Here is a 27992-nt window from a genome sequence, read left to right as displayed (position 1 = left end):
CTAAGCTTCCACTGGTGTAACTTTAGCCCATTCCCCCTCGTCCTGTCACCAGGCACGTGGGAGAACAGACCAACCCCCACCTCGCTACAGCCTCCTTTAAGGTACTTGTAGAGAGCGATAAGGTTGCCCCCGAGCCTCCTTTTCTCCAGGCTGAACAAGCCCAGCTCCCTCAGCCGCTCCTCGTAGGACTTGTTCTCCAGATGAAGTACTCAGTTTGGTCCTACATAATCCATACAGTTCATCCCATGCGTGCAAAAATTTAGGTATCTTCTAAAGGAAAACAGGAAAGTTACTTCACTTTGTGCCAAAGCTCATTTCATTTGGTGTCAGATCAAGTACTGCTATTTTAAGTGATAAGGCAAGTTCAGATACCAGCTATCATGATTACGATAAAGTTATTAGGAATGATAATTTCCATGCCCAATATGAAAAAGGCAAATCATGTTTATTCTGGGTGTTGTCTCACATATGCTTTTAAACATATCCTTATGGAACCAAGCCTCTGGTTACAGAGGTTGACTTGAGGCTAGGTAGGGAGCCAGAATGTGACATAGGACCACCGCGCTGACAGATTTGCACTAAATCCAGGCAGCTTGCAGTTACTGAAACGTTTCCCCTGGAACCTTAAATGTTGTTAGCAGTAAGATAACGTAAGTGTGGCAGAAAAACAGTTTCGGGTTCACTGAGCCTGAATCAGTTTTCATGTTTTTAATATCTTACTAGCTTTTGCTATCTTCACTATTTTTACCGTCCTGGTGTCCCAGGAGCCTATTTTGTTTTCAAAGGCAAATCCTTTATTGTAACTTATGTTAGGTAATTCTAGGACATTTCTAGGTATGATGCAATTTAGGCTGAAACCTAATTTTGAAGAATACCTTGTCTGTTGTCCAGCAAGTCATTCGTATTGGGAAGGTGTCCTAATCACCAAGCTGTCAGGTAAAATTGTACTACCACAAACTGTGTTCAAATGACTTTCATATCCAGCATTAAAATAAATTGAGAAATTCAGTTCCAGAAGTATCAATTTCAGAGAGTCCTCAGAAGCAACAGATGCTCCTTTACTGCCTAAAGTTTGATTCTTCTGGCCCTAAGAGGCATTTTTTTTCAAGACACATGTCATAAAATCATAGAGTGGTTGAAGTGGGAAGGGACCTCTGGAGGTCATCTGTTTCAACCCCGCTCCTCAAGCAGGGTCACCCAGAGCGGGTTGCCCACAACCGTGTCAAAGTGGCTTTTGAAGTTCTCCAAGGACAGAGACTTCACAGCCTCATTGGGCAGCCTGTGCCAATGCTCGGTCACCCACACAGCACAGAAGTGCTTCCTTATCGTCTTCCTCCTGTGCTCCAGTTTGTGCCCACTGCCTCTTGTCTTGTCACTGGGCATCACTGAAAAGAGTATGGCTCCATCCTTTTGCACCCTTCCACCAGGTATTTATATACATCAAGGTCCTCCCCAAGCCTTCTCTTCTCCAGGCAGAACAGTCCCAGCTCTCTCAGCCTTTCCTCATAGGGGAGGTGCTCCAGGCCCTTCATCATCTTAATGGTCCTTTGCTGGATTCTGTACAGTGTCCACATCTCTTTTGTACTGGGCAGCCCAGAACTGGACGCAGCACCCCAGATGTGGTCTCACCAGTGATGAGTAGAGAGGACTCTACTCATCCTGCTGGCAGTGCTTTGCCTAATGGATCCCAGGATGCCATTAGCCTTCGTTGTGGCAAGGGCACATTGCTGGATCATGTTCAGTTTGGTGTCTGTCAGGTCTTCTTCTGGCAGCCTGCTTGCCAGCTGAGTGGCCCCAGCGTGTCCTGGTGCATGGGACTGTTCCTCCCCAGGTGCAGAACCTTGCACTTCCCTTTGCTGAACTTCATGAAGTTCTTTCCAGCCCATTTCTCCATCCTGTCCAGGTCCCTCTGGATGGCAGCACCTATCAGTTTTGTGCCATCTGCAAACTTGCTGAGAGTGCCCTCTGCCCCATCAGCCGTATCATTAATGAAGATGCTGAACAGGTGTGGACCCAGTATTAAACTACCCTAGCACTCCAGCTGTACACTCCCTCGTATAAGACCTCGTTCGTGCTCCAGCTGGCAAGTCTAGTCCCTCCTGAGCTGAAGTCTCTGAATCTCACAGCAGTAAGTCCTGCCCTGTTGTCTAAGTGTTTAAATTGTTGGGGCTTCCACCAAGGGTCAGGACTAGAAAGCTTAAGTGCCAAATCACTCTTGTCAATCTAGTTCAATCCTGGTAGTTTTCTCTGGTTCTCCTAGCAGAATTTGGCTTATGGAGTCTAACAATACTTTTATTAATAAGAAATCTGGATAAATATGGACTTTATTGGACAACTAGTAATTGGCTTAATGAGAGACAGATGCGTGGAATCTTTGTATTGTCTTATAAGGGAAATATTTATATAGAGACTCAAATTTTAAAAAGTTTTGTTTTATGGAGGGATGCAGAGAATAAAGGCATCTGCTGCTATTCAACAGAGCTTTTATAATGCTGGCTTGCCTCAATTAATCTAGCTTGAGTGCAGTATTCTAATGAAAGAAAATGTAGAATAAAAATGTAGAACCGCAATGTATATAAATCTTGAAATGTCCATGAAGAGCTGATAAATTGCTGTATTTTGCTCAGTTTATGCAAAAGAGAAAATGAAGAAGCAGATTGCAAGAAACAAAATTATACATCAAGCCATTAAACCTCAATCTTCATTACTGAAGAATTGTTTTGATATTCAGCAAGATCAGGGATTGAACAAAAGGCTAGGTGACATGTTTGCAAGGGTCCTGCACATCAGGAAGAATTCCACATAATAATGCCATAGATGTGATCTAAGTTCAGAACTATGGTTATTCCTTTTCTGTTCTTAGAGCTGTGAAGGTAAACAGTATCTTGCACTATTTTTCTCTGTGACTAACCCTCTATTTGTTTGTTGAGTTTCTTTCTGGTTTTTGCAATCCATCTGCATTATTGCATGGACTTCATAGCTTTTCAGTTTGCTTCCTTACTCTGTAAACAACTCACCTTTTTGTCTTTGCTGTATTATGCTTTTGGAAAAAAAAAAAAAAGGCACTTTTTCACTTTTTTTTCATAGAATCACAGAATATCCCAAGCTGGAAGGGACCCGCAAGGATCATTGAGTCCAACTCCTGGCTTTTATATGTTTTCAGTGAATACTATATCTGGTTTGTTATTTTTCTAATGTTACTTGCACATAGAAAGTGTGAAACACTACGAGAGTAGAGATATACATTCTTGTTGCACATCCATCCTGTAAGTAACTAATGACACTCAAGTTGCCATCCCCTGCATTATTGTTGGCTATTGATCTTTTTCTGTTAGTGCAATACTTATTTCACTGGCAGAGGATATTGAAAAATTGTATGCTGTGTGAGTGATACAGAAGAAGAAGGAAGAAGAGAAATTTGCTCTGGGACTTACAGAGATCTCCATTGTATTGCACATGGTCAATACATGTTTGGAAGACTTCTAAAAACTCCTTAAAAATTTCTTTCTCAGGCATCAGGAATATACTAGCTGATTCCATGGAAATTTATAGGTGACTGTCAGTAAGCTTCTGTGGATATGTGCCATGGTGAAACTAGTTTGTGTATCGCATGTTTTTACTGATGTGGTGGCAAAATACTGGCACGTCATATGTGATGTTAGATTAATGATGTAGAAGTGGTCCTCAAGTCTTTAGGTGTCTTTAGGAACATCCCCTTTTCCCCTCCTTCATTGTTAAGCCTGAGAACTTCCACTTCCTTTTATCCATTAGCTGAGTCTGGGTCATTTCAGTAGCCTGGGATCCTATGTATTAGATACTTGAATGAACTGTCTGTTTTCTAAGCATGGTTGATAAATTGTTTCAGGGATACCTCTCTTGGAATTAGAGATGTGCTGTATATACATTTCAAATATCAAAATAGGAAATTTGAGTTTGGCAAGCTGCTACTCATTAGTGCATCTAACCAGGCACTCTTCCTTCTAACAAGTAGTCTTGGGGCTGTATTGAAATGCTGCTGTCTGTCAGCATGCAGTAAGCATGCTAAAAATGATTAGGTTAACAACTGACAGCAACACTTGTCATCATTGTCAATCCCATTACTACCGTGACTATTATTATGCTGTTTATATGCTTTTAAATACTCTGCATTATACTTGCAGTATAGTTCCTCAGTGCAGCGTGGAATTTTCTAGGACCACCAGCATTTATTTTTTTCAAAGTTTTTCCCCCTCACTCCTTTCCAGTAAGTATGGAGCTGTGCAAATGGAAGATGACTGGCAGGAAGCAGTCACACAGCGGCAACCTGCGGAGGGATGTTTGGGAAAAAAAGAAGCATAGCTTTAAAGCCAGAGCCAGGAGTTCCAACTAGTGAAGGAACAGGAGCTCCCACCACTGTGGAAACCCTCAGTGGCTCTGCTGTGATCGATCTATTGCTGCACTCCCCTGAGCAGAACAGCATAGCGAGCAAGAGGCACAGGGGCTGGATGCCAGCCAGGCAAAGTGGGAAATAGGCACATAGCTTTACACAGAAAATCTTCTTCTTTAGAACAAGGAAAATGATGGATTAAAAGTCGAACTTAGAGGAAGGAAAAAGTATCTTTGTATTCGCTAGCAAAGACTGTGTTTGCAAACAAGCAAAGCAGACACCAAGGCACCAAAGTTTCCTGTGAAGATCAAAAAATGTAATGAACCAGCACAATGGAGTGCTATCATTTTTTCGAAAGGGCAATGCAAGTAGACCCTTATTATCTATTTTAGCCTAGCCTAGTAGTCTTATTTCCCTTGAAAAGTGTTATCTTATCCACTGGGAAAAACAAGTTTGTGTTCCATCTGTGCACACCAGTGTACTTGGACTTTTATCTTGTAGCTTATGAGGATATAACAGTTGCCCCTTAGCAGAATTAAAACCTTATTATGTGAGCTTTGTTTCTTTCTTATCTTTTGTCCAAACTATATGAACTGGAGTGGCCTAGATACACTCATGAAAACCCTCGAGGCTCACTTAGTGAGCAGACTCTGAGGGGTGCTTTATCACGTCTGAAAGGTTAGATCAACTGTGTGTACATTACAGCTTGGCTAAAGATAGGAGGGGGTTTGTTCACTTTTCAAATTCAACATTGATTTGCTTTTGTTTCCTTGCCCCACATGCTGCTTTTTGTTACATTAGGGAATATTATTCCATTCAAGGCCTTTCCAAATTGTGTAGTTCTAAATCAGAAACAGCGTGTCTATACAGAGGATTTTTAAGTGTTGCCAGGTTTTCTTTGCTTGGGTCAGTTGATAATTTAAAGAGTCAGGCATTTCTTGTGAATTCTGAGCTTGGCTCAGACTGCCTCAATTATAGTGATTTATTCAGATAAAAACAGGAAAAAAATACTACTTGTTTTGTTATGAATGTGTCATAAGTCACCTTTCTTATCATTGTTATGTGTCCACCAGTTCAATGTCAACCACCTTTCATTAGAAATAATCTTCAACACGTGGATGACAGAAGTACACAGGTATTAAATAAATAGTATCTACTCAGATAATATAGTTACTCAAAGAGTAGTCTCCTGGCTTATAGTGTTGATCAAGTCCTTTTGCCATAAAAAGTATTTCCCCGTAATCCAGTGACAGTTACTTGGAATCCTTAGGCTTTATTTTATTCATTACATAGAATATGTAGGCAATGAGTAGAGTAAGTCTTTTTAATCGCTACATAAAACATGAGTGAACACAAAGGTATGACTACTACAGAAAGCTTACTACTGCAACTAAATGCATTTGTTTGATGACTAAATATTTTCACTTCTTTTCCTCTTCTTCCTCTTCCCACTTCCATCTCCTTCTTCTTATCTTCATCCTTTTCTTTCTCTTTATACTTTTCTTTTTCTTTTTTTCCTTTTTCTTCTTTTTCCTCTTCTTTTTCTTTTTCCTCTTCTTTTTCTTTTTCCTCTTCTTTTTCTTTTTCCTCTTCTTTTTCTTTTTCCTCTTCTTTTTCTTACTAGGTTTTAAACCAATTGCAAACTCTTACTATAGGAAGGAAAAAAAGCAGTAGTTCATGCCTACTGTTTTCATTACACATTGTATCTTTATATTCTGCTTTAATAACATTTCATTAGCTCCTTGAAACTGTTCCCTGGGGCAATCTTTTATTATTTGAAAAGTAAATCAAACATCACAATGATAATTTTTAGGAGGAAAATGCCAGAATATTTAAATCTTCAGTTAATTTTTTTGAGTTAAAACTTGAAGCACTCAGAAAGATCCAAAACAGTATTTTCAAAGCTCTATGGCACCTAGAAGCTCTTTCTAGAATCTACATGCTTGCTCACACTTCTGTTTAACAGAGAAAATCAAGGAGTGCTGTACTTGTGAGTTCCGAGTAGTGTTGTGGGAGAAACATTTTGCTTGGCATAAAGGCACTTAAAAAATATTTTCTTGATTAAAAATTGGAAGTAAAAACCAAGCAGTGATACAAAGAACTCATCAGAAATGCACTTTTCCAAATTCTAATAGAGAAGTGATGCACAGGAATATAGATAACCTTATTTAAATGAAAGTAACTCTAAACAGAGGGAAAAGAAATTTGATTAAACTGTGAGTTTGGCAGCAACTCTTCAAAGCTCCAGGTAATAGCTACTCCTCTATTATTAGAGATAAGGTATCCTTTAATGGAGGAAAGTAAGATAACTTTTCAAAGAGGTTGAAAGAAACAAACAATAATAGTGGTGCTGGTGGTAGTAGTAGGAGTAGTAGTTTCATTAACCTCCCTGAATTAAGTCATAGTTAGATGCCTGCATTAGCAGAGTTGATGTTTCCAGCCTTCATCCAGTATCTTAAGATACTTCTCCTTTTTGGCCTCATTCATCATAGCAATCAGGCTGAATACTTTTCTTTCATCCCAGTCAGCTGAGGCATTCATGTTACCCTTCCAAAAATGGTATAAAAAGTTTAGAATTTACCATAAAACGCTTATCCACACATTCACAGAATCACAGAATTTCTAGGTTGGAAGAGACCTCAAGATCATCGAGTCCAACCTCTGACCTAACACTAACAGTCCCCACTAAACCATATCCCTAAGCTCTACATCTAAACGTCTTTTAAAGACCTCCAGGGATGGTGACTCCACCACTTCCCCAGGCAGCCTGTTCCAGTGTCTAACAAGCCTTTCGGTAAAGAAGTTCTTCCTAACATCCAACCTAAAACTGCCCTGGCGCAACTTTAGCCCATTCCCCCTCGTCCTGTCACCAGGCACGTGGGAGAACAGGCCAACCCCCACCTCACTACAGCCTCCTTTGAGGTACCTGTAGAGAGCGATAAGGTCGCCCCTGAGCCTCCTCTTCTCCAGGCTGAACAAGCCCAGCTCCCTCAGCCGCTCCTCGCAGGACTTGTTCTCCAGGCCCCTCACCAGCTTCGTCGCCCTTCTCTGGACCCGCTCAAGCACCTCGATGTCCTTCTTGTAGCAAGGGGCCCAAAACTGAACACAGTACTCGAGGTGCGGAGTGCACTCTGTAACCTTGACTCGTGCCACTTTCTGTGTAAATACCTGTGTCTTGGTAAACAGGAATTCTCATTAAGAAGTAAAATAACTCCATGCCATCTTTTAGTCCTGTAAAGTGCAAGTGACACGTGTAATTGCATCCTTTTGAACAACATAGAGAGCAGAGAAGGAGATAGCAAAGTTAGTGAATAATGAAGCAGATAATTTTGTTCACAAAAGGATGGATAGTGCCTTTGTGGTGATCAATGTTCTCTCTATTTTCCCAGAAGAGGTTTCCTATCAAAGCACAGAAGTAGTTGGTATTCAGTGTAGCCTACACAGGTTCACTTTATTGTTTTACAGACATTACAGTCACGAATGTTGCTCAAGTTCAGTCTTCTTGAAAATGTACAAGGTATGATAGTTGTGGACAAATCTTTTAATTATGTGATGTTTAAAAAAAGTGGGGTAGTAATAGGGAAATTTATTTATGGTAAAGACATGTTGTATATAAAACCTATTTATTAAATCCACTAAAGCAGGAAATCCATTTTCACAAGAGGAAATAAGCACTTCTTGAGACCAACTTTAACTGTTTTACACACAAGTTAAAAATAATATATCCTGCACATGATATACAGTGCAAGTGTGAATATTTTATCCAGAGGGTCCTTTCTGTAAAAAAGGATCATAAAATCCCATCAACATAGGATATTTTTCTGCTGGAGATAAATCAGGAAGATTAATGAGGTTAAGTTATTGCTATCTGGTATGCCAGGGAATAAGTTCTAAATTAGAATTTTAATTGTATGTTCTATTGCAGTCCTTCTACTAATTCACATTTCACCATATTTCTAAAATCTTTCCTTATAGGGAAGTCTTAAAGAATTTTAAAGGAATTAAAGTAATGGAGTTTTTAAAACTTAAGCAGGTAGAATAGAAATGGTTCTGAAAGTATATAGAATCTAGGTTATCTATCAAATTTTTAGATGAATCCACAAAATCTTTAAATATTTATATTCCTGCTCTTTAATTGTGCAAGTGAACTTCAGGTGTAGCAGTGTTAGATAAGAAATTACATTGATATATCTTATAAGTAGTTTGGTTTTAAAATTGTAAGGAAGTAATTTGACATTTGCTTTTACACTATTGTTGTTTGAGACCAAATGACAGTGTGGAGACAAAATTGACTTAGATACCAAAATACTTCAGTCACAGATAAATCCAATTTTAGAAATTACATGACTTCGCTGTTCTGCATGAGAGAGGGCGTGGTCCAGTAGAGAAGTCGGGTGGGTCTGCGTGGTTGTTGCAGCCATGCCATGCGCCCTACTGCAGCATCTTGCAGAAGGTGCCTCCCTTGTCCTCTGAGTCCTTGCCCCAACACATCCTGGCCAATGCCAGATATAAACCCAGGCAGAGAATACCCAGTTCTTAATTATCTTGTTCAAATGTACTTGGTGCCTGAAAACTAGCTGTCACCACGGCTGACACTCACGATCTGCTGTTCCTGAAGGTGTTCGACAGCTTCATGACTTTCCCAGTGATTGGGGGTCACTTGCATTTAAGTTACCTTTCTACTCTTATAACTCAGCTACTCTCTTACCCTGTAGCATTAACTAAAATTCATATACATTTGCTAATGTGATAATCAGCTAGGGCTAGCTCATGCTAACAGCCACAAGTATATCAATGTTATTAAAAACAGTATGCCAAAGCAGTTTAATCATTTTAATATGTTTTCATTATGCAGCTACAGCTTAACTAGACTGGCCAGCTTTCAAGGGAGTACCAAAGCCTGTGACTTCAAAAATACAAATGTGCTAGAAAGTATACTAGTTGAAACATCTTTCCTCTGAAAAATGAGCACACCAGTACAGCTTGTATCATATTTTGTCTTACCACATGGTTTTGTTCCTGTTTTTTAAAATCTGAATTGGTAAATCATTCTGCAATTGGAGGAGGAGATGACAGTTCCCCTTCCATTTCCTCAGCATTTAATGTAGGCAATGACTATGATGTTTAATGCCTCAGAAGACCAGAAAGTCTTTTGCTTTTCTACTCTTTCTCTCAGGTGTTCTGTAAGCTAACCTAAATGCACCTAAGGAGGAAAAGACTGTTCCCTACTTTAGCCATATTTCTCACATTTTTATTATTATTATTTTGTTTGTTTTGTTTGTTTGTTGATTTGTTTTTGTTTGTTTGTTTGTTTCACATTAGTTTAAGAAGTCCTAACCACATAAAGGAGCAGCAATCAGGAATAATATCAGAGAGTCGCTGTAGTTAGGATAATAATTGTGTATCTGCTTTAGGACTGGTTTGCACCTTTAATCTCACACTCAGAAAATGTTATGTACACTATCAGCCTAATTTTTCCAGAAAATTCCTAGCAGAACAAGTCTAGGAGATAACACCAATATATTCTATTTGCAGCATTCTTTATTGTTTTTGTTTGTTTGTTTGTTTGTTTTTATTTCTTCCATGTTCAGACCTAGGTTACAGTAACACACTGATAAATGCTTTATAAATGCTGAAGGCAGTTTACATTGATTAGATAGATTTTTACATTGGCTCCTGCAACAGACAGTTTTCAAGGGCAGGCATAGTAAAATGTTTTTTAAAATTCCATTATTTGAAAACTGGACATAATTCTCAGTGATTGAAGCTGACAGAGGAGGAGAATCTGATAGTGAATATATTCTCTGGTGACATGCTGTCATCCACAAATTCTTTCAGTGACCAAAGCAATGATTGAAGTATGAAGAGCTGCTTGCATACAGTGAGTTGCCATCAGTGAAATCATTTACCACTGCTCACAAACACTTGGGGTGATCTATTACCTGCAGGTGATGCATTTTCAATGATAAAATCTTCCCTCAAAGTGACTAGAAGATTAAAAATGTTCCATAGCTTGGACCTCTCTGCAGTTTTCTTTAATGTAATAATCCCATGACTCTTCCTTCTCAGTTCTGTAATAATCCAAATTCTCAGTTATCATCAAAATGAGTGTAATGATTTCACTTTTTAGTTTCAAAATCCATTTGACGTTTTTAAGTAACAAGAACATCCTCATGTGCCAGATAGTTTGCAGGTTCCAAATGAGAATTCAAATAATGAAAAAGCAATGAACTGACAGATGTACAGACCTTATAAATATTACACTGTTCATTAAATGAGCTTGAAGGTCTTTGTCCTCCAAACATTTATGGAACTACTTAAAATATAGGGTGTATTTATTACGGTTTGTAAATACAAAGAAGAGTCTAACACAACAATAGGATCTTAACTCAGAGTTTAATGGTTGCATTTTCTCCATCTGCAATCTCCACATATAAACTGGGCACAGCAGCAGTAAAGGGTGATATATATTTGGGTAAAACTAGTAATGTATCTTCACTATCCAATTCAGGGCATTTTAGGGATCTAATTTAGATGCAACTCTAAGGACCTATAGTAGAAATGCGAGTTTCTTATATAGCTAATTCAGTTTAGACAAGGACCTCCATTAGGACCTCCATTAGTTGTATGTTCTGGCCTAAATTAGCGTGTGTAACTCAGCATGTAGCTTGAAAAAAAAACCACCAGAGACATTTAAAACTTAATAGGTCAAATTACTCATTTTGTTAAAGTACATCTCAATCTGATCATCTAGAAATAGAAATGGAAAAACGGACAGTAGCAGTAGAGAAACTTAGGGTCATTCAGGACAATCAAACGCCATACTGACAGCATAAGTCATATATTTAAAAACAAATCCACATATCAGACTTATGATTGTTACACAGGGATGTATACATTTATTTGTACCTGTGAATAATATGCCTGTTTATTAAGTAGGCAGAGTAAGAGTTCTGATGTCCTTAATTTCTCATTTCTTTGCTGATCATTTTGTAAATGACATTGTAGGAGACTACACCGTTGTCACCTAGCAACTATGAAGCATTTTTCTGAAAAAGTTGTCTTGGCTTTGGATTAATAATAAAAATAGTAATTGCACTCAACATTTTACATTTATAGACCTTAAAATGCTTACAAAGATGCATTATTTTTATTATCCTTAATTTGAAGCATGAAAAACTAGGATGGAAAGCGTGGTACCAGAAATGACAATCATCAGAGCCACAAATTGTATTTTGAAGATTTCACCCATAATCCAGACTCTTCAAACTGTACTTTTATATAGGTCCCTTCTAATATTTTCTGGTCTTACGAATTTTAAATGAGAAAAGGGAATCATTTTAAAAAATCGGTATTTGCAATGATTATCTTCCCCTCTTATTTGAGATATTGCAGTTATTTTCTAGTCTGAGGGTCACAGTGAATTAGCCCTTGGCAAATATTTAATTTTTAATGGAAACCACTGCAGCATTGAGTTAAAGCAAGTAAAAACTTCACATTCATCCTAAGATGATCCTGCTGCTGCATCACTGACCAGTTCTCATGTTGCATGTACTGCAGTTCTGTATATTTCAGTTGTTTTCAGAAACAGTGTTTTATCTTGGTTATTGAAATATTTTCTAATAACAGAATGACAGTAGTCATTGCATACTGAAATGCTTGCTACAACAGCTGGTTTGAAAAGTATTTCATCTTTCAAATACATCATGGGGGCTGGGTAGCCAAAGTTTTGTGTGATTTGAGTTAAAGAAGTATGTATTTTAAATCATTTGAGAAATGTCTTACACACATTTTCAGTTGTCCATTGCCCTTGCCAGGCATTTGGTGGAATGAAGCTGTTTGGGAACATATTTCTTCCTAATATTGCACATTTTTAAGAAACTTTAAGGGATGAATTAGAATGAATAGCCACTAAGATAACGTGTGGGCTGCTGTGCAGCAGTGTCCCCAGAGAGTGATATGTCAGGAAAGACATTAAAAAAAATTCTGCAATGAAACACATATTTCTCACAAGTAAGGAAAGATCTTGACAGATCATCTGTTACGAGGTATCTGCTGTGTTCTTTACTTCTGGGGCAAATGGGATTTCTCCTTGTAATTCATTGTGGATTATCGTTCTGTTGCAGTTTGTGTAACAGTAGCACATGGGGAATTTAGGAAATGACACTCCAGCTGTCTTTTACAATAACTGTTTCTTTTTATGCTTTCCCACTGTAATACCTCTCCTTTCAAATTATCCTTTCTGTACACTTCCCACTGAAATACCTGCGTGTATCCCAAAAAGAATTTTTAAAAATGGATCTACTTAAAGTCTGTTTTCCCTATGTGACAGATTTTATTTCAGCCACTAATTTATTTATATATATATATATATATATATATATATATATATACACACACACACACCTGGAGTTATTTTTCTATAATACATGTTCAATAAAGAAAGTGAAGTCAATATATAGGAGCTGGAAACGTAAATCTGTCTCCTAGTTTTCATTACTGTGTAAAATGCGATACAGATGTATTCTAAAGAACAAAATTATCTACATTGCAGATTACATTATCAGGAGATATTTTATCTGTAGGGCTCATTAAGCCCTACAGATTATTTTCTGAAGTTCCAAACAGGTGGGATAAATTGAACCAATACATTTGCAGATGAGAAGCAGTTGAACTGCCCAAATCGGTACATTTCCTATCATGTATCTTCCCTGCATTTAACGCCATACAAAAGTTTCCTCATTGTCTCTAGAGATTTACTCTAATCGATTGGTTTAAAGCAATTTCATGAAAGTTCATTAGTGGGACATGGAGAAGCGGGAAGTCCCTGGAAGTATATTTGGGCCCTCCATGTTTCAAGGCGTAGACTTCGAAGCTTTAGTAATAGGACTCTTCCTCTGTAACAACACATGTAACACTTAGTAATTTAAAACCAAAACCCCTTGCTGGCCAATATCTTATGGATCCATTCTGTGAACTAGCCTCTAGCAGAGGGACTGTAAGAATACTAGAATTTTCTGCATGTTAGCTGTCTGAAAGGCAAAATCCTGAATAAGATACCTGGCCAAGGTCTAGATAGGATGAACGATTAGTTTGTAATGTCTTTGGATCTTTGTTGCTGAACATTTCCATTTCTATTTTGCCTTAACTGTGTTAATTATTCATCTTCCAGTGTTGTCTGGGAGTATGAACTTTGCAAGAAATTGCAACACTGGTCATTGTCTTTGCCCATGGAGAGCAATTCCTTGTTCAGTGTGCCCTGGCTTATTGCAAAAGTATTTTCCATCTAGCTTGAGTTGAGGGTGCTCTGGGGTTGAAGGGCTTGCTTAAGACACCATTGACCAATAAATGATCACCGACATTTTTGGCAAACAGCAACGAAGTTGTAAATCATCTTAAGATTTATAGGGTTCCACTTCTCTATCCTGACAGGTAACTGCATTTCTCAGAGCTATACCCAATAGCGATGTCCCATGGTTAAGAAGAAACTTATTAATAGTAGTGGGTTTTAGTAATTTCAATTTGTAAACCTTTAAATTTGTTGTAAGGAAGTGCAGAGGGATGTAGGGCAAACCAATTGTAGCCATTTGGCAAGGTTTCTGTTTTTCTCAAGTTATTCTTTACAAATATTTTAAAAGCAATCCTTGTATTCCCAGGAGTTTTCAACTCGTAAGTTGGAAATCACCACTCTAGTGAACATATTAAAAGAAAACTTGCTTTAGACATCAAATGTCCCCATGTTCCATTGACTTCAGCAAGAGATCATTTTGACTTTTATTCTCTTTACTAATGGTATCTCTGGGATTTGAGCAACAATGCATTTTAAGTATGAGGGCAAAAGACACTGGTACTCTATTCACAGGCATTATCTATTTTAAACCACTCAGAAAGTGTTGAGGACTTGTGAGAGGCACAAGCTTCTCTACATTTTCTCTGTTTAGTCAAGAGTTAGCTGTTTCTGACTTCTGATACTGAAAAAGTAAATGATGTGCATTCATGTTCCTCTTGAATCGAACATGAAATCTTACTGATCATTCCAGTGGAAATACCAAAACATGAGTTACCGTCTGCCATTGTCCTGGTAGAATTGCACTGGTTCATTTGGCAAGTAAATATTTTTATCCCGGAATGAGTGTTTCAATATGAAAGAATAAAATGCATCTACGTTAAACAACTTACAAATGCAGTGCATAAATTAAGAAATTGTGCAAATGCTATATGTCATAGGCTTGCTTGCTGCCCCTTTGCTAGCTTCTGTGTTTTATTAATGTAAATATCTATTTTGAGCACCTTCAACTTTCTCAATTTTATTGATTGTTAACTGTAGCACAAAGGTTGTGTGAATATGAGATAGATTATATCTTTCACAAAATCGTATTTTTATTCTCTGACAAAAAAAAACAACTTTCTGGTATAAATTGTGTTTGTAGAAAAGACACATATATGGTAGTTGAATCCAACTTTTTAAAAATATGTTTAGATGCATGAAGTGTCTGCCAAGAAGTAACCAAAAATTGTGGATATAATGAAAACTAAAATATTTTTGTACAGTGTGTAATTGTGCACTCAAATACTGGAGCAACTCCAGTACTGATGATGGAGCTATTTCAGCTTCAGCTGTGTGTATAAGAGAACTAGGCAAAGAATCTGGATAGCACAAGTGAAGGACTGCTAGTGTTGCAAGCATGCAACTTTGGAAAGGTCCAGTAGCATTTCACATGCAAATAATTCTTGCTGTTACACAAATAATCTCATATCGCATTTTAGATAACATTTGGAGCTATGCATAAATACCATTTAAATAGAACTGTATTTTTGCTCAATAAAAGAATCAGTTAAGTGACAATTTAACAACAGCACCGAGCAGTACTGTTTGTTCTCCTTGGTTTATCTGTAAGGCAACTGTTGCTGCATGCATTTCTTAATGTTACTTTCCTTCCTTTTTTTAGAGTTTCTTTGAAGGACAGTCTGCACCGTGGGATTCAGCTAAGAAAGATGAGAACAGAATGAAAAATAGATACGGGAATATCATTGCATGTAAGTGTTGACAACATAATTGTGCACTGTGTTAACTTCCTTTCAGAACTGGATAAGAATGGCCACCAGCCTCTTGCTCACATCAGGCTTATATTGCTTTTCTCTAATTAAGAACATAAAAGTGAGGGAAGAAGTTACTTTTTTTTTTAGAAAACTGTCAGATTTAATGCATTTTCTCCACTAGCCTCCTATATACCTCCCATCCTGTGATCTACATTTGGCTAATAGAGAATGACATCTTTAAGCGATACTCAGCTCTGACAGCTCCCAGACTGCTCCTGGCAGCTTAGTGGAAGGGTACCCATGGTCTCATGGGCTGATCTCTTGACATTGGATGTTTGGATGATTGGATAGTTCTGAATGTTGCAGGAATGGACAATACTGCTGCTTAAGTGTTCCTTGATAACACAGACAGCCATCCTGACTTACCTTCCTAATTCTATACGCAATGTAAGGGGAAAAAAAAGAAAAGAAAAAAAAAAACAACAGAGTATGTTTGTTTTACTTGAAACTGCTAAGTTTGATGAAGATTAGGTATACTGATAATCGAATAACTTTAGGGGATGATAGTGTGCTTTGGCGAGTGATCCCTAAACCTAGCATTATGCGATTGCAAAGCACTGTGGCAAGAGATGCTGTAAGTGAACACCAAGGCGGAAAATATCATGCTACTTACTGAAAAATCAATAAATAAATAAATAAAGTATTCTGGGGAAATGTGAATATCACGATGGGCTGTAGTATATGTAAAGGTGTTTACTCTTCATGGTTTACTAGGCATGGTTTTGTCTTCTATGCAAGCAATCATTAGTGTAACTATCTTGTTATTCTGAGAGGATATAGCAATACATTAGATGGCTATCCTCATTTAAGTCAAAATACTGAAGGCATAAAAAAGAATATGAAAGAGCGTTCTCCACCTTTATGTTTACTCCTCCTTTGAGAACTTTTATTTCCAAACCAAGCCTGTGAACAATAGGTCTTCTCTCTTAGTCAGTGTTTAGCTTTGTCAGTCCCCTCTTTAATGTCACATAATACATTGCCTTTCGCTTTGACTCCCCTTGGCTGAAGTAAACAGAAGACTGATAGTGCTATATGTCTGAGGAAAGGAAGTGATGAGTAGCAAAGGGAAAACAAGTAAAAGATATTAGATACACAAATCAATGGCAATTACAAGTAATACTGAAGGCTCTCTGAGAGGGCAAATGTTACTGTGATCATTTGGATCTCAATTTACTTTTAATGTCATCAGTATTTAGCAACGGGAAAGAGTTAAATGAAATTATCAATAACATTTCCTATTTACGTCTATAATACAAATACAAATTAAAATTAATTAGAGTAAAGGGCAGTATCTTAAAAGAGAGGCTGAAACTGCCCACAATTTGTCATCTGTTAAATAGATGTATGCAAATGAAGTAGTTAACTGTCTAATTACTTTGTGTAGTTTTCTGCTGATAAATGATTGCTTGGCTTAGAGTCTAAGAGTACAGTTTTAGCAGTCCACTTTTGAAAATTCATCCCAGATAGTTGTTTAAAGTATTGGCTTTAGCTTTTAAAGCATTTTACTAAATTGCCTTTTTATGCTGTGTTTAAAGAATTAAAAATACAGATAGTTTAGATGCCACAGATTATGGCTATATGATTACACTTAAATGTATAAATTTTTTCGGTAAAGAGTTTAATGTATTTTTTTCTGTCCATTTATCCTCTTTGCTTAAATTTTCCCCAAGATACTGTTGTTACATTATTGCTTGCAGTCATTATTGTTCTCCAAGGGAACTAAAACAAAAGCACCAAGCTACCAGCAATGCACGAGCTTGTCAAAATGGCAACATGCTTTACATTACCCAAGTGGTGTGCATTTAATTGGCTACAAGCATGCCCTACCCACTGTATGAAAGTAGCTAAAACTTGTGAGCCTCTGTTCAACAAGCTGAATCATGACCACAGTCCAGTCCCCTACACAAAACATGTTCCTCCTTCATTGAACACAAAAGACTTTGTGTTTTCTCATTAACAACTAAAAAAATGGCATGAATATGCTAAATGAATCTTTTTTTTTACTCAAGAAAAAAAATCTGTGTCCGTCCTAATAGTGTAGTGTTGTGCATGGATTTTGGTAAAATCTATTATTTTTTTCCTCAGGAGAGATCTTGAGGTAATTTCAGGAAGGGGTTATGTATTTATTTTTACCTAACTCAACATTGACTAAATGAGAAGAGGATATTGATCACAGCTTTTAAAAGCAGCTAAAGATTTTAGCTGAGACATTTCTAAAAGGCTTGATTTGCAAAGAATCAGCAAGGCACTTCCCAAGAAAGTGTCATTGGCTAGGCATGCTAATCAACTGGCTACTCAAGGGGCTTGTTAGAGTTCACAGTCTTCAGACTGGCATACACATGTTGTAGGTAACATGACGGAAGCAAGATTAAAATGTGCATATTCATTATCTATTATCGCTTTCTATAAAGACAAATGAATTCTAACATAACTCATTTTGAAAGCTTAAGTGATCAGTGCAAAATTAAATTTGATAGAGTGGTAACAAAATAACAGTGGAAAGGAGAGTATTTAAAAGCTACAAAAAATGTTAAGAGCAAGCTAAATTATAAAGGAACAAAATAACCTAAAAATCTACACGATTAACACAGAGGCTATTTAAAGTCATTGTACACATTTGAAGAATATCTGGCTTTTTTACCCCTTAGGCTTACTAAGACATAGACTTACTTGACATAAGCATGGGCATAAACATAGAAAGAATTTTTTGTTGTTGACTAAAGAATTTTTTCAAGTTAAAAAGTGTTGTCATGGACCAAGGAGTTAACTGGAGTTTTCAAAGCAATAAAAAAAGGGAGTCACTCCAGCTCCACTGCAAGTGAATGGGTATTGAACTGTCCATTATTTGAAGAATTCCCAGAAACTTGAGTGAGAATGCAGGATGTATGTGAGGAAAAAAAGGGGCAGAAAGGTTATATGAAGATACATTATCTAAGTATCTTACTTAGTTTTGCAAAATCTGAAGCAAAAATAATTGCAAGGAAAGAATAGTGTAAATAATAGAAGTAAAAAAGTAGTAATGATAATAAAAAAGGATAGTGCTGAGTATTATTCATTGGTATAAATCAGTCTAAAAGAAATAAGAGGAAGTTGTCATTTTTAAGAAGTTACTCAATGGGAAATTTAACCTTGGTTTGCCCAATATGGAATTCATTGATGCACAAGTCATCAAAGACAGGGTTTAATTGTCTAAACATAGTAGTGTCATCTCAGGTGACCTAAGAAACCTGTGCAGGACCAAAACTGTGACGCAGTTCCCATCTCATGCCATTCCATAGTGGCAGCTAAAATCTGTATATCCTGGGCTATGTAAAATGGAATAAGTGCTTGGGTTTGGACAATTAAATCTGACCCTAAGTACTCCAAGAAATATAAAAGTGGAGATATTTACTAGCCTGAGTTGTTCTGCTAAGAATGCTTTTAAAGAAATGATGCATGAAATGATGAAAATATGGATGAGCAATGAATCCCATCTATCTTAACTTCTGGAGTCTGTTGACTTCAATAGAAGTTGGATCAGGTCCCAAAACCATAAAAACAGCAACCATGTCAGAAGATTAGAAAGTTCCTAATGTAGTATCTTTCTTAAGTAAGATGGACTTTTAGAATTAAGGACCTGTGAGCTGAACCTCTGTTCTGAAGAAACTGATAAATAGCTTAATTAAGCAGAGACTAGCACAGCACTTGAATAAGAGTAGTTTGATAAGGTCAGGCAGCCATGGGTTATGTAATGGAGGATCACATCTCTATAAATTTTTAGTCTTTGAAAACTAAATAAAAAGGCTGAAAAGGATGACCTGATGAACTTAATTGATTTGAATATCCCAACTTCTGTGGAAAAACTCATTCTCAAAGACTGTTGGCTGAAATAATCACAAAAAACTAGCAATATATTAGGTGTGCAAAATCTAGAGCTGCAAAGCTGCAAAACATATTTACTATATTTGGTTTACAGTTACGTATGCCCTTTCTCTCTCCCAGGGGAATCCCAGGAAAACAGACTAGGCTCTGAGATCTGTAGTCAATGAGACTTAGAGCATAATAGAGGTCGAAATCAAGAATTTTCTTCTTCCTTTCCTACTCATCCATTTGAAAATCTTTTGACTTGTCATTCTCAAACAGTGTTATTCTAAGAACCACTTGCCCTCTCCTTCCTCCTCCAGAACATGGGCAAATATTATGCTACTTCTGAAAAAAAAAAAAAAAAAAAAAAAGTTTTTTAAACTCCTTCATGTTCTTTCATTCTTTTTTGTTATTGTTTTGGATTTTTTGAGGTTAAAAAAATAGCTATTGAGAACATGGGTGGCATGTTGTGCTCTAATGCTTGTTTCATTTACAAGAAAATAATGACAATCAGTAAGGTCTGTGGTCAGTTTTAAGTCACCTAATAAGTGCCATTCAAAAACAATAATATATAGGTATCTAATTAGCAGAAGGAACTTGTAAATAAAGCAGCAATAAAGAGACTATTTTCTACATCTCCGTCCTTGGGATCATTGACATGAGGCCCTTAAATTTCTTTAAAGTGTTATTTCATCAACAACTTGTGCAGCATTCTAGAGAAGCCACTGTGCTTGGTCACTTTTGAACCAAAAGAAGCATGTTCCAAATTCTCAGAGAAGAAGAAGCCCTACCAGCATACTGAGAAGCTTTTATGAGGCGGATGTAGCCTCTAGCATTTCTTAATCACCGCTGTGGCATCATAAAGTAAATGAGGCAGCTGACAAGAAATAAATTCATGCCCTGGTGTTTTGTATTGGAATTTGGAAATTAGAGTTGGAAGTGTTTGCAAACAGGTAGGATTCCTGGATAGATACAGATGGCCACCATGGAGCAAAAGTCAGTGGCAAAGTCATTATCTGACTGTGTGTTTTTTGTCATTATTTTATTTTGCTTTCTCCCTTACTGTAAACATAATGAGTTTTTCTAGAAACTGTGAGGTAGCAGTATGTCTTGTAAAATGACTCCAGCTTATTTTGAGTACTGGCAGAAACATTTCCAACTGAGTAAAACTTAGACAATGTTAATTATTTTGCTTACAAAAGGTATGGGGGTTATCAAGGCAAAATATAATAATAATAATTACAATGGGTTGTAAATTAGAAATATTTAAGGCATTCAAATTGAAAATCAGAGACAATTTGGAAAGCCTCATGAATGACCAAAATGAAGATTCATTGTTGATACAATTTTTTCATGGCCCACAAAACAATCATGAAGTTGCCAATAACAAGATTTTATTTTGACTTTATTTTTATGTCATATTCATTACTGAATGTCTTCAATTACTTTTTTTTTTTCTCCCCTTTGTTCCTGTTTCAGATGACCATTCTCGAGTGAGACTGCAGCCCATTGAAGGCGAAACAAACTCCGATTACATCAATGGAAATTATATTGATGTGCGTATACTGATGTAGTCAACAAACTTAGCATTGTGTTCAAAGAGTCAGCTCTTATTATTCTCGCACTATTCATAATTTGTATTAGTAGATATCACAGCTAATATCAGCTGCTAAACATTGTCAGAAAGTGTTCTCTTTGAAAGCTAGGTGTTCACTAAAGGAAAAAAAAAGGCCTCAAAGGTTTTGTCAATAGGCAAATGAAAGGAGCTATTTCCTCAAACTGCCAATAGACTGAAATCTTGCCAGCAACGCTGTATGGCTACTTTGCCTGCTGGTGCTTATCTGGGCTAACAAAATGTTATTTTCACTTTCTGTCAACAACTTGGCATCATTCCACATTTAAAAGAAAGCTGTTTGCATATTAATGTGACAAAACTCTGTAATGCCTAATGCAGGGATTTGCAATCTCTTGTCATCTCTGCACTTTTAAGTTGCCTTCAAAGTATATTCTGCAGCTGTTAACCAGTACTTCTAATGCAAGCAAGACATTTCATTAAATATGTAGGCTGTTTAATTATTGAAGGTGGCTTCTTTGTTCATTCTGCATCATGTTAACTTAATGTTTTACATTAGAATAAATTCTTTAAGAGACAAGGTGTTTTTGGTTGAAAGAATGAACTCAAAAGTAGAATTGAAAATCATTAGAAAGTCAATACTTTCTAAAGTCAGAAATCTGTGAATAGCAAAGATAATTATTTTATTATTTACATGGAATGCTAGATGTTTGGCTAACTGTTGCTTCGTAAGAAACAGTGTCTGCTAACGATTTCTTGTTCAGCAGTGACATCTTTCAAAAATGGTGTCATGGTTCACAGTTAAATTTAGTCACCAGTACAAAACAGAAATGTAAGTGAAGTTTTTCAGAGTACTAGAGGAACTACAGCTGTACAAGAAAAGTAGGTTTACTTCAGTTTTAACAATCTGAAGTTGTAAGTCTGAGGATAACTCCTTCTACTGATGTTTGTTAGTATGCTCATGAACTATTAAGTGAAACTTAGATTTCTGCTCAGCCCCTTTTTGTATGAAGGAATAGCATATTCACCAGAAGCTAAAGGCAGATAGGGAAATGCATTTAGTTAGACATCTCACTAAAATCTGAAGGGAGTAATCTCTGTCATAGAAAGAAAGAGAGAGTTCACATTTAAGAGCTACATTTGAATTAACTTTCAAGCTTGCTTCAACATTGAGGATTGTTCTCATTTTAGGCTACTAGCGTGTTCTTGGGTCAGATTTGTTTCTCATTCTAAAATATTAAAAAATGTAAGGAAGAAGAATTTGCACAATAGCCTATTATAGATACTGATAAAATGGCAGCACAGCAACCCTTTTTTGCTTATGGAAATAACAAGGAGAATAGAAAAGAAGGAGTATGGAAAGACTATGGCCCTAAAAGACATAATGGGTGAGGAAAAAAAAAATCTCTCCCTCATCCCAGCAGATGGCTTCATTGCAAAGTTTGGAGGTTTGCAGACATATTTCAAAAGCAACTTGAGCATAAAACACAGCATTTTTCATTTATAATCTTGCTAGTCGGGTTTCCATTGGAAATGCTTGTTTACTACTACAGAAGCAGATGCTATTTTTCACTTGCATGAGGTTATTGTTGCTGTGTTGTCAGAATAAACGTGTTAATAAGAGAATGTCACTGTCACAGACACTATGATTTTTTTGTGCATAAATGAGAGGGGGGCAATGGTTATACACTATTTTTCCCAATGCTTTTTTTTTTTTCACTGAGAAACTGAATCATTTAATCCAAGCCACTAGAGATATTAGGTAACACACAGCAGAAAAAAAAAATAAAATCTGTAGCTATCCGAAGAATTCTCAGTTTATAGAATTCCAGATTTTGCTTCCATGACATGTAGAGAAATCAGTTCTATAATTTTTGTTGTTTTCTGTAATATTCAAAATATTTTTAGTTGCTTTGAGTCTTTCCCACCTTGCATCACTACAGTCCCTCCTGCTTTTCTAAAAAGAAATTACAGTGGCATGAAAGCTTCAGCTTTAAATTCTTGCCTTTGTTGACTGACAATGGAGCCTAACCATTACAGAAAGATTAAAAGTGGTATAACTGAATTTATCAACATGCTAGTGCATGATCTGGACCTTTGGTGACACTCCCATCACATCATAAACTCAAACACAATAAAAGTGGTATTGTTCCCTATTGAAAATCTATTCAATGTTGTGAAGATCCATGGAGTATTAGACCTTATTGCACAGCCAGCTTGTGTTTAAGTTGCTCTTGCCATCAGAGAAACAAAGAATTGCTTTGTTTTTTCTATGTAGAGGTGAACAAGTGTATTCATACCAAACCATTTAGTCAAAGAATTTGCCCTAATGTTCAGGAATAAATCATAAACAAATCACGGAGGACAGAGTGAACATCCTGCCACCCATCTCAGGGCTGAATGCAAATCAAGCATTCTTTAGCTGTTAAAACAGGGATAGACTTTGCAATAAATAGCAATAGCTTGAAGGTATATATCAGCCTACGTGAACATCTCACACCATTAGCTGCAAGTGCTAGAGAGGATTTCATGCTGTTCATGTTCAGCAGATCCAACTGGAGACTTAAAGAACGTATTACTTCTGTCCCCTAATGTACAAGGATGCAACTTCAATATCTTGCAGAAAACACATTTGCTTCTTCTTCCCTTTCTCTCTTGCTCTTCCCCTGCTGAAAAAAAAAAAAAAAAAAGAAAAAAAAATTGAATTTAATATGTCACTCTTATTGTTGTGATTTTTATTCAAAACTACCCTAAATTAAGTTTCACTAATAGCAACAGACAAGGTGCTTATAATTCTTTTTCCAATTTATTTTAGGGTTATCATAGGCCGAATCACTACATTGCTACACAAGGTAAGTGTCTTACCCTTTGGTTTTTGCTATGAGACGCTAAGAGGTCAGTATTCAAGACAGAATAGGTTCAAACATTAGGTAAAAGCAAGCAAACTGAATTGTTACTATCTTACTTTCACGTATTTCAAGTAAGTAGTCCTTTATGTTTGTATTCAAGTAGGTTTTGTGTAGAAAAGCAAAATACATCCTTTTTAGCAGAAACTACTTATCTTGTTACTCATGAAAAAAGAAATAAGTCAAGGTAGAAACACTTAGTAAACTTCAGAGTGTCAACAGTGATAAGAAAATGTATATTCCTGTATTCAATGATATCTAGGCTTCAGGTCTTCGAACTGGGAAATACTTTATTTGGCAAGTTTTAGTAGAGGACCCAAAGACACATTGCTCTTGCAGGGGGATTTTTCAAAAGGATCTAGAGAGAGAATTTTACAGACCATCTTTTAAAAGTTTGTTTGTGAACAAGAACCAACAAGATATAATTTGCCCATTCTGATGCAGTTCTTACGGATTTTTTGGTCAAGTTCAGAGCTGGAACAGGTGGGAAAGATGAGTCTTCTGTGACTGTTGGCCGTGTCAAATAAGAGCTCTTATTGTGAATTCATTCGCACCCTAAGAGGTGCAAAAACCCCACTGCAGCCCCCAGTCCCTACTTTTACCAGTGGGAGGCAACATACATGTATCTCTGCCTTTCTGTACTTCAGCTCTGGCTAGTCCCAAATGAGGTGCTCTTGCCTCAGATGACAGTGGGGCAGGATGCAAAACTGCCTCACCACCATCTTACACTTTCAGACCAGAATTAGAATTGGAGATCTTAGACCTTGAGCCATTAAATGTGCTTCATCTTTCACTTCTGTTACCCACCCACCACATCTCTCATTCCACAGTCTTTCTACATGTAAGCAAGAGACAAAACTGGGACAGAAATAGAGCATGTGTTTAATTCACTTTAGGCCTTTACAGTCTCCTTTTCTGAGAAGTAGTGAATTGTTCCATTTAACCTTTACTTGATGGTGCTGTTGTTTTTCACCTTCAGCTGAATCCTAAAATGAAAAGTTACATAGCTGGCATTTTACTTGCAGCGTGTAGTGCAGTTCTTTTCATCAGGACATTCCCCAGATCCTTCTGACAGCTTTCTGGTAAACGTATGTCATTCCTATCTGAAGCAGGTTTAAAGGCAGTTTTATCAGTCATCACAATACTTGAATAACAAATACCAAGCTTGAGGGTTTTATACTTTAGGTTTTAAATACAAGTATTGGATGCAATACTATACTGAAAGTCGTTGTACCAGATCCTCTAGCAAGTCCCAACAGGTTCTTAGCCACACCTTTTTCCTGTTGTGGTGGCAAGGAGAAGTGTCTAGTCAAAAAGGAGAATAAGAAAAGTAGAAACAACTCATCCTCCATGATGTAAAGAATATGTGGCTATCTGCAATGTTGTGGTAGATGCAATTGTGTATCCCAGCTTCTTGACAAAGCTTTTGCACAGCAGTCTCTGCATTTGGCAAAGATGATTAAGGTAACTGGGAATAATCCCTAAAACTCCTTTAAGGCTCTATATTAACTATGAAAGGAAAGATATTTGTTTCACGTGCCAAAAAGACTTTGCCTCTGTATGTCTTCCATACTAGTAAGCCTGTCATGAGCCATAGCTCACAGATACAGCCAAAGATGTTCATGCTCTGTTTTAGAACACATTTTCACACAGATATGTATAAACACATCAATACAGCACAACAGTTAAGCTACGTGTTTAATTCCCTTGATGTCTACTTTACAACAGTCTTAAAATAGCTTTTCCCATTCTTCCTTTTCTCTTCCACCAAATCTTTCACAGGTGCACATGCCTATTGTTCTTTGAAGGAAAACATCATTACATGAGTCAGTTTTAAATCTCTGAGGAGTTAGAATGATTGATATTTAATTTTCCTATGTTCTTCTTAAGCTGCGTTCAACATATCAAGTGTTAATGAGCAAATATAATTGTTTGAAGTGAAAAAGTGGCAAATTTAATCATTTTGTAATAGATTACCAATCTGCTTTTAACAGAGCTGGGAGTTGCATAATCACCTGTTTATTAAAGTGTTACTGTCTTCCATACTAACTAGAGTTTGACACACAGACTGGTGTCTTCCACCTTGGAATTCGTAGCAATCTGCTGCTAATTTGAATAAGGGAGAGAAACATTTTTTAAAAGATATACCTAATGGAGGCTTTCTCAACTAATAATCAAAAAAGGTTTTGCTTCCACTGTAAAAGTAACGTACACAAAGTGTGCGATTTGGATAAGTAACATCAGTTTTCTTTTATATGGTAAGTATAATGTGGCTGATAGACTGAATTTACAGCTAGTGAAGACTCTTGGTGATCTGCTATAATTGGCATCAACAGATGGGATCTGCACCTCAGACATCATGATTAAAAAGAATCCCTTGTCACAAGCCAGAATATTGGGTCATGCAGAACCAGCAAGCAGGTGCAATTTAAAAATCTATGCTTTATTTTACGTATCCCTTGTTCCCATGGATATAATTCTTTAAAATTATTTTATAGCAGAATGTCAAGCTCTTTTATGATCTGTTCAATTTACTGGTAGCTTTCTTTTTATTTTTCAGGAGTTAGGTAATCAATGAATTTTAACCAGGTCCTTTACTGGGAGCAGTATGTTGAATATCTATACAGTACCTATTTCCACACACACTGCTAGATTTTATAATTAACAGATGGCATTTGTTGATCTTGCATGTCTAACCCTGATTACCTAGCAGAAAAAATCTTTTTTTGTTTTTACATGTTCTCTGTCCTCTGAAGTTCACCTTATTAATTCAGCTATGACTTAGCTTCTTCTAGCAAGTCTCTATCAACGATTTTGTAATGCTTCCTCCATCACTACACCAGCAACTGTAAATTATGAGTGACGAATGTTAATACAGTGCTATAGCATTGCTCATTGCCATTTCTACCAGGGCTAGTTTTCAAGCAGATCAATCATGTGTGAAACAGCAGATACTCACATGCAAGCTGCATGTCTTTATATATGAAGTACATTTATTTCAGCGTCTCTGACTTTTGAATAATCCTCATGGGTCAGGCTCACTGAATCTCTCTGCTTGCTGCAGCACACACAGGAACATGATCTAAGATGTTTTTTGCAAGTACTTCAGAGCATATCTTAACGTCTGTAAAAAGTTAATTTTGAAAATAAATAATCTTTAGATTTAATACCTCAACGAAGCCTTTCACCTTCTTGTCTGTATTTAATTGTAAAGTAGATTCTGAACTGTTTCACTTTCTATATTGCTGGTTATAGAGACAGACATCAAGTCAGGTTTCAGTCAGAAGTTTTTTAAGTAGAAGTTACAAACTTCTGAAAATAAATATTTACAATGGAAGTGTTTATACAGTCCTCACTGCAGCAGCATAAACTTGCCTCTGTAATAACCCCTTTCATTTTCTTTCTCTTTTCTGCAAAATGCATCTTTCTTCCACACACTACTGTATATGTTGTGTGAACATTTTAATAAGGGTTTTCAGAAACAAAAATACATTTCCTTTCGAACTGAAAGTTCCCTTTCAGGCATCTGAAGCAGAAATACTGCTTTGAATAATGGTACTCAACTTTCTTGGCACATTTTTTGTTTTTATGTAGCAGAAAGTTGTCAGAACTACAGCAGTGTGGAAGCTCCGTGCTTATCTTTACAGAGAAACTTTTGCTGCCATGGTTTTAGCCTCCAGATGAAAATTAGCATTTGAAATTACTTGAGGGAGAATTGAAAAACAACAGAGCAAGATAATTCTACACAATTTTTCAGCTTTATACATGCTGTCTTTTTTCACAGTGTAGGATAGTCAGACTGATTTTCTGATATATGCACAAAGTGAGTGAATTCTGTACCCCTATATTAATCCTGAAGATTCAACTGTGTTTAATGGTGTTCCTTACTTCCTAATCATCAAAACATTAAAAGTGGTTGAAGCCATACATCTTCAGTGAAGGAGATAAACCCATTCTTGAGTGCTGCATTGAATTGGCAAGGTGTTCTGAGCCATGCCCTTCAAAGCAGTTACCTTTTTTCACACCGAAATGCATACAGAAGTAATACACCCTTTACATATGGAAGTGGTATCTACAGGTTATTCTGTGAAACCACATGGCAAATTCACCAGAGCTGTCTTTCTACCATTTCCCAGCAAACACTGATGAGAACTATCCCAATTTTTGAGGAGCATTTGATATTTGATACTTACACCAGTGTTAA

General features: G+C 36.8%; 1 protein-coding gene across 14 annotated transcripts in view; it reads left to right on the top strand.

Annotated features, from left to right (window-relative positions):
* The window catches only part of PTPRM (protein tyrosine phosphatase receptor type M), a 472980-nt gene that overhangs the window by 392427 nt on the left and 52561 nt on the right, over nt 1-27992 (top strand). For all 14 annotated transcript variants that reach the window (XM_027452030.3, XM_027452024.3, XM_027452023.3 and 11 more), the window contains 3 exons: nt 15316-15403; nt 20789-20865; nt 23698-23734. In XM_027452030.3, the coding sequence (XP_027307831.1) occupies nt 15316-15403; nt 20789-20865; nt 23698-23734 (202 nt within the window). The remainder of the gene's footprint in view (nt 1-15315; nt 15404-20788; nt 20866-23697; nt 23735-27992) is intronic.

The sequence above is a fragment of the Anas platyrhynchos genome, chromosome 2 (assembly GCF_047663525.1).
Source record: "Anas platyrhynchos isolate ZD024472 breed Pekin duck chromosome 2, IASCAAS_PekinDuck_T2T, whole genome shotgun sequence".
Lineage (NCBI taxonomy): Eukaryota > Metazoa > Chordata > Aves > Anseriformes > Anatidae > Anas > Anas platyrhynchos.
Note: the sequence above shows the minus strand (reverse complement) of the source record. Positions and strands in the feature narration are given on the sequence as shown.